At 41.9% G+C, this 7,265-nt stretch overlaps 1 protein-coding gene across 2 annotated transcripts in view; it reads left to right on the top strand.

Moving 5' to 3' along the window:
• ATG9A (autophagy related 9A) overlaps positions 1–2,107 on the top strand; it is an 88,188-nt gene extending 86,081 nt beyond the window's left edge. For both annotated transcript variants that reach the window (XM_089657697.1, XM_089657699.1), the window contains one exon: positions 502–2,107. In XM_089657697.1, coding sequence (XP_089513823.1) covers positions 502–507 — 6 coding nt within the window. In that variant the 3' untranslated portion in view covers positions 508–2,107. The remainder of the gene's footprint in view (positions 1–501) is intronic.
• Positions 2,108–7,265: the final 5,158 nt, after the last annotated feature.

The following is a 7,265-nucleotide window of genomic DNA, read 5'->3' on the forward strand; positions in this document are numbered from 1 at the left end:
TACTCTGCCATATGAGGTCTTGTATGAGGTCATATGAAACTTTATCAGTATGTAACATATTCTTGATATTTTTCTCTTTTCCTTTGTATGTTTTTTGAATTATTGAGACATTACTGTTGTATACGAAAATTGTTTTATTTAACCTGTAACCGATGTTTACACTTCAATAAAAATGTTTATTGGGAAAAAAAAAACATAGAAAAGTGATAATTTTCTCATCCAATTTCCTTTAGATTTATCTTCAACTATGTAGTGCAAGGGCCTGCCTGATTGCATACAAATTGCAACTGTTTAGGTTTGACCTCATTTTGTATGGTTTTGGTACATCTTAAAATTGTACAAGAAAATTGTATAATGTATGGTCAGCCTTTAGTTGTACTTTGGGTAGAGGTGAACCCTAACTGACCTACATTTATTTTGCTGAAGTCCTGTATTTCATAAACAATTTCCACGTTTATCGCCTTTTTGAATCTTTCTGTTGCAATTTTTTTTCCTCTGCAGGTGTGATATCTTGAGCAGTTTCTGAAGATTCAGCCTGTCCAAAACCACCCCAGAACAACGGGTTTCTTGTTGACCAGGAAACACCAGGAGACCAGTTCTGTAGTAAACTGTGTGTATGTGTGCCCAGCAGTGTGACCCATTCAGTGTATGTACATATTTATATATATATTTAGCTAGCAGTCCAGTTGTCCTGCATATGTATGCTACGATACTGGACTGACCTGGATTTACAGCAGGCTGTCAAAGGGTGTGTGAGCTGTGTGTACAGGAATAGGTTATACTGCTATCTCTGCTACTTCTTTTTTGTGTCCACATCCTCGCTGTGTATGGCATTAGAATTTTATATATCCTATTTAGCAGTCTGTGTCACCGAAGCCATTGGAGGAATACTAGGACTAGAACAGCTAAATATAGTCACAACACTCGCCTGGGCACTTTTTTTTACAAGCCAAAACATTGGTAAAGTAATGCACATCCTTTTGCAAACTCACCATTGCAATAGAACGCAAGATGGGTGACAACACTTCTCAGAGCCTGCAATTCTGAAGACTCTGGGCCACTGCCCTGCCACGTGTATATTTGCACTCCTGGTGTACATGACCATGCTTCCGATGCCCTTCTAAGCTTTGTGCCTCTCAGTGGCTCACCTAAGTCCTTACCCCCCCCCCCCCCCCTTCCTTCCAGCCAACCACTTAAAGAGCACTGCAAGCCTGATTCCATGTGGCAGCTCAGTCGGAAGACATATTTAATTAATCTCATCACGCCGGCCGAACACAAATATGCGGCCTCCCGGCGTCTGGGCCTAGACGCAGAGCGGCTTGACATGTGCATTCTATTAAAAAACAACATATGTGCTGAGAGCGCGCGCCCTGCGCTCTCCCAGCACACATGTCCGGTAGCTACGGAAAGGTCCCGATCTCCTCTTTCGATCGGGACCTTTTCCGAGCATGTCGCGGCGGTCACATGATCCTAAACCCCGCCCCGCCTCCCGGCTTCTGAAACCCTTAAAGGGCCGGGAGGCGCCGGCGCGAACGGGTTAAAATATAGGGGTTGATTTACTAAAACTGGAGAGTGCAAAATCTGGTGCAGCTGTGCGTGGTAGCCAATCAGTATCTAACTTCAGCTTGTTCAATTAGCCCCAGTTCACATATATGCGGCCGTGCGGGCCGCGTTTTGCATGGGCATGAGAGCCCATTCATTTGAATGGACTCACGTGCCTCGTGACACGCAGGGAAGAAGTTCCTGCACTTCTTCCGAAAACACAGCCCACATGGGAAACTCTGTTCCCAGTACGGTTGCATTTTCCAGTGCGGGTGGCCTGCCATTAGAACTAATGGCACCTGCCCGCGGGTCCGCATTTCTCTGTGCGGGTGGTGCGGCTGCACGGATTTTCATGCGGATCTGCAGTGGCACCACCCACACAGATGTGAACCTAGCCTAAGGCTTTGACAATAAAGTATGGATCAAAGAACAAAAAACCTGCACTTAGGTAACTAAGCTAAACCATTAGCATAAAAAAGCAGCTCGAACATTAGGCAATAAACATAATAAAAAAAACAACGCTAATTATAAACACAAAATTCCAATAAAACATAAAAAGTCCCAATTCATAAAGTCCCAATAATATTCCCACGGTCCACCATCACCAGGACACCCGAATGGTTCGGCCTCTTACCAAAACTTCTGACCGAGTTACACCGGTCAACATAGGCAACTCCAATGGGAGATGAACATATGACTCTTGGAATCAGCAGTCCTCATCCAGGTTATTATCAATCTTCCCCTTTTAAGAATCTGAAGTAGGTCCTAAAAGAGTACTCTCGTCCAACATTTAAGTAAAGGATAAAAGAAAAAAAAATGCTCATAGTGTAGTATTTGAGTAATAAATTCACCCTGTTTAATTTCAAGTTACTCATATATTGTTATGGATGGTTACCAGTTTTGTATTAAGTTTCCAACCAAGAAAATGGCCGCTGTCCCTCCAAAAGAACGTGATGACGTCACACGCCGAAGCTCCACCCTAGGGTTCATCTCCCATTGGAGTTGCCTGTATTGACCGGTGTAATTCGGTCAGAAGTTCTGGTAAGAGGCTGAACCATTCGGGTGTCCTGGTGATGGTGGACCGTGGGAATATTATTGGGACTTTATGAATTAGGACTTTTTATGTTTTATTGGAATTTTATGTTTATGATTAGTGCTGCGTTTTTTTGTATTTTGTAATAAAACATGGATGTCGCTCAGTTTCTATGCAGAGCTGCGCCAGATTATGCACTTTCCAACTTTAGGAAATGAAACCCACAATTTCATAACCTCTGAAGGAATGTGTGCTGGATAGAAGTGGACTAAAGGGAATATTATCTGAGTTGGCCTGGAGGTCTCTTTTTATAGGCTTGGAAGCCTTAGGGTCATGTGATACTAGTGATTCTGTTACTAGCAAGAATTCACCAGCTATGGGATTGCTAGAAAAGACATGGAAGACAAATGCCTGCTTTGTATGTGTCACTCACTGACCAATTTTGGCAGTAATGCAGGCCATAGACGGGTCGAAAAAACCCCCAAAAATCGGTCGTTCAATAGGCCAACGTTACCACCAATGGTAAAAAAAAAACGGCTGATTTTCGTCCCGTCTACGGCCAGCATTTAATTACTTCTGTCCCTGCAGAGAGCTCCGCTATTATATTTGACATGAAAAAGTATAGCGGTTGCAACAATGTATCTATTTGTATCCATTTCGGATACATATGTTTTTATTCGGATATAAATAGATACATTGTTGCAACCGCAATACTTTTTCATGTCAAATATAATTGCGGACTGGAATTCTTCTTCTTCTCAGATTTTTCATTGGTAAAACGATCGGCCGATTTGCCCATCATTGCCGGGAAATTTTGCCGATCGGCCGATTTTTTTTTTCAACTTTATGCAGGCCATAGACGGGTCAAAAATCGGCCAATTTTTGCACTGTTAGTGGGTTAATTGGTCAGCCGTTTTTTGGGATTTTGGCACATTTTTTTTTATCGGTGAAGTTGGATAAAAAATCTGCGCATGAGCCGTGACCTGCAAGAAGAAGAAAAAGAAGAAGAATTCCAATCCGCTATTATATTTGGCATAAAAAAAATATTGAGGTTGCAACAATGTAACTATTTGTATCCGAATAAAACCATCTGTATCCAAAATGGATACAAATAGATTTATTGTTGCAACCGCAATACTTTTTTCATGTCAAATATAATAGCGGCCTGGAATTCTTCTTCTTTCTCTTCTTCTTTTTCTTATTCTTGCAGGTCACGGCTCATGCGCAGATTTTTTATCGGTAAAAAGATTGGCCGATTTGCCCATCATTGCTGGGAAAATCGGCCAATTGGCAAAATCGGCTGATTTTTTTTCCAACTTCACCGATAAAAAAAATGTGCCAAAATCCAGAAAAACGCAATACTTTTTCATGTCAGATATAATAGCGGAGCTCTCTGCAGGGACAGAAGTAATTAAATGCCGGCCGTAGATGGGACGAAAATCGGCCGTTTTTTTTTTTTACCATTCGTGGTAACGTCGGCCTATTAAACGACTGATTTTTCGTTTTTATTTTTAAAAAACGGCTGGTTTTCAACCAGTCTATGGCCTGCATTACCGATAAAAAAAAATGTGCCAAAACCCTGAAAAAGGGCCGACCAATTATCCCATTAACGGTGCAAAAATCGGCCGATTTTCGACCCGTCTATGGCCTGCATTAGGCTTTGCTCCCTCTCAGCCTAAAAGGATGCAAAACCTAAATCGCTGGATAGAGTGAGACTTGCTGGCAATGCAGGGAGCGACACAAGAATGCAGGTGATTGTTTTCCCTCCTGCTTTGTCCTCCAAAGCAATCCAGCGGCTGGTGAAAACAGGATTGCCAGTGTGGCGTAGCCCTTGGGGTGCAGCTGGCTATGCTATTTGCATATTAAGAAATGGAAATTGTATAATGCACTGAAAAATATTCCTGTAAATATAATGGTAAGAAAACAGGGCTTCATTGTGTGTGAAACAAGACCTGTCTGTGTTGCCCTATAGCCACCAGTTAGAAGCTGCCTGTCCTTTTTGTAACTGTGCTGCCTGGTTGTTCAGGTGGGGCTTCCTACTACATTGCTGTTAGTAAAACGAAAAGAGATTAGTACAGAGATTGTGAGAAAGCTGAATTCTGGGAACAAAAGCTTTCATTTACATACATTCTTTAATAACCATGACATTTATAAATCCATTTTGTTTGCAAACCCAGATATTATCTTGCATATAGCCTGTGCACAGAGCAGAACTGTGGGAAGGACACGACAGGCCCTCCCACTACAGGAGGGGGTGGAGACAAGACCAGTCGCCCTGCAAGGAGGGAGAGCAGCAATGGCCAGTCTTTATTACATGAAGTTCCTGCACAGAGACAGAGGGGCTGATTATCTACAGGCATATAGACTGTGCACTTTGCAAGTGCAGTAGCGCCAGAGCTTAGTAAATGAGCAGAAGCTCTGCTGACTTCCATCATCCAAGGGCAGCACAGTGGCTAAATGGTTAGCACTTCCGCCTGGCAGTACTTGGGTCGTTGGTTCGAATCCCAACCATGGCACCACCTGCCTGGAGTTTGCATGTTCTCCCTGTGCCTGTGTGGGTTTCCTCTGGGTCCTCCGACACTCCAAAGACATGCTGGTAGGTTAATTGGCTCCTGTCTAAATTGGCCCTAATATGTGTATGTATGAATGTGAGTTAGGGACCTTAGATTGTACGCCCCTTGAGGGTTAGGGACTGATGTGAATGTACAATATATATGTAAAGCGCTGTGAAAATTGGCTGTGCTATATAAGTACAAGAAAGAAAGAAAGAAAGAAAGAAAGATCCAATCATGTGCGAGAAATTTTTATTTTTTTTTTCTTGCACGTGATTGGATATTCTTTGCAAAGTGAATCTTTACCTCATTTACTATGCAAAGTGTAGTTGCGCTCTACAAGTGCAGTTGCTCCAGAGCTAAGTGCACAGTCTATATGTCTTTAGTAAATCAACCCCAAAGTTTGTACTGAATTACTGCACAGATGTGGCTCTTGTTTTACCTTAGGTTCACACCTGTGCGGGTGGTGCCGCTGCAGATCCGTACGAAAATCCGTGCAGCTGCACCACCCACACAGAGAATTGCTGACCCACGGGCAGGTGCCATTAATTCTAAAGGCACGCCGCCCGCACTGGGAAACGCAACCGTACTGGGAACCGAGGTTCCTGTGCGGGCTGCATTTTCCAAAGAAGTGCAGGAACTTCTTCCCTGCGTGTCACGGGCACAGGAGTCCATTCAAATGAATGGGCTCTCATGCCTGTGCAAAACGCGGCGCAGCCACATAGATGTGAACCAGGGGTTAAGGTACAGCTTGTTTTTCCCGGAGTTCAGCTTTAAGACACTTTGATGAATGAAGCTTTGAGTGATGAGAAAAGGAGCAGTGTTCTTTGTATTACAGTGGCGGTACCTGTGTTTCTATAGGATCTGTCTTGTCATTGTGAGCTGTCCTTTACCAAGTGTACCGCCAACCTGTCCCACAAGGCACACTGCTCTGTTTTGTATAGAAATGTATATGTCAGATTTTGTACTATTGTATAATTCTAATTAAAGAATAATTATGTGCAATGTCATCTGTGTTTTCTTTTTTTTTTTTTTTCTATTGCTTGTTCGTTGTTCAAGTACTTATTGGGTGATAAAGCACTGTAGGTTTAGGACAGACCTAAAAAAGTGAAAAGACTAAGAAAATCCTGTCTGCGCCTCTTTACGTTTTAAAAGATAAGTTCACCTTTAAAAAAAATTATAATAAATGCATATTTATTTTTAACCGCTTCCAGTCCGGACACTTTCACCCCCTTCCTGCCCAGGCCAATTTTCAGCTTTCAGCGCTATCACACTTTGAATGACAATTGCACGGTCAGGTAACACTGTACCCATATTAAATTTTTTAGCATTTTTTTGAGACACGTAAAACTTTATTTTGGTGGTATTAATTCACCACTGGGATTTTTTATTTTTTTGCTATATAAATGAAAATGTCAAAAAATTTTGAAAAAAAGTGTTTTTCTTATAACATTTTGCAAATAAATAATCTTTCTTCATAAATCTTGGACAAAATTTATTGTTATCTTTTTAGTAAAAAAAAAAAAAACCCAAATTAGTTTATAACCAAAAATTATAATTTTTGCTAAATGTTTTTTTACATTTTTATTTTATTTTTTTATATTATTATTTTATTTTTTTTTTTACATACTGTCTCCCTAGCAGTAGTGTCACCATAGTGACACTGTGCAACTTGTGGGGGATTATGAAGATTTTTTTTTTGGTTTCACACTGATTGCTATTACACCCATAAAGGCTGTAAAAGCAATAATTTCTCCTCTCCCTCATTGAGAAATACTGTGAGAGCTGTGATTGGTCACAGCTTGTCACATGGTACAAGACTGTTGTGAATAGCCTTGTACCATGTGACCTCTGTGATCATTCACAGATTTCACACGTAGTAAGCAATGATGTCAGAAGTGACATCTTGCTTACTACTCTTCATGTGATCACTGCTTGGCCAATCAGTGATCACATAATCACGACCTCACACAGAGGTCCCGTACAACGATCCGGACACAGCGGGCACCAGATTGTGGTGCTGCGTGCTCCCAAGGAGCACGCACAAGCAGGGAGCAGGGAGGCCGTTTATAAACGGTCACCCACCCCTGCACTGCTCCCATCCGGTCATTTATATACATGGGGCGGAAGGGAAGTGG

Source organism: Staurois parvus, unplaced genomic scaffold (genome assembly GCF_062004578.1).
Source record: "Staurois parvus isolate SC_StPar_1 unplaced genomic scaffold, SC_StPar_1.0 ptg001022l, whole genome shotgun sequence".
Lineage (NCBI taxonomy): Eukaryota > Metazoa > Chordata > Amphibia > Anura > Ranidae > Staurois > Staurois parvus.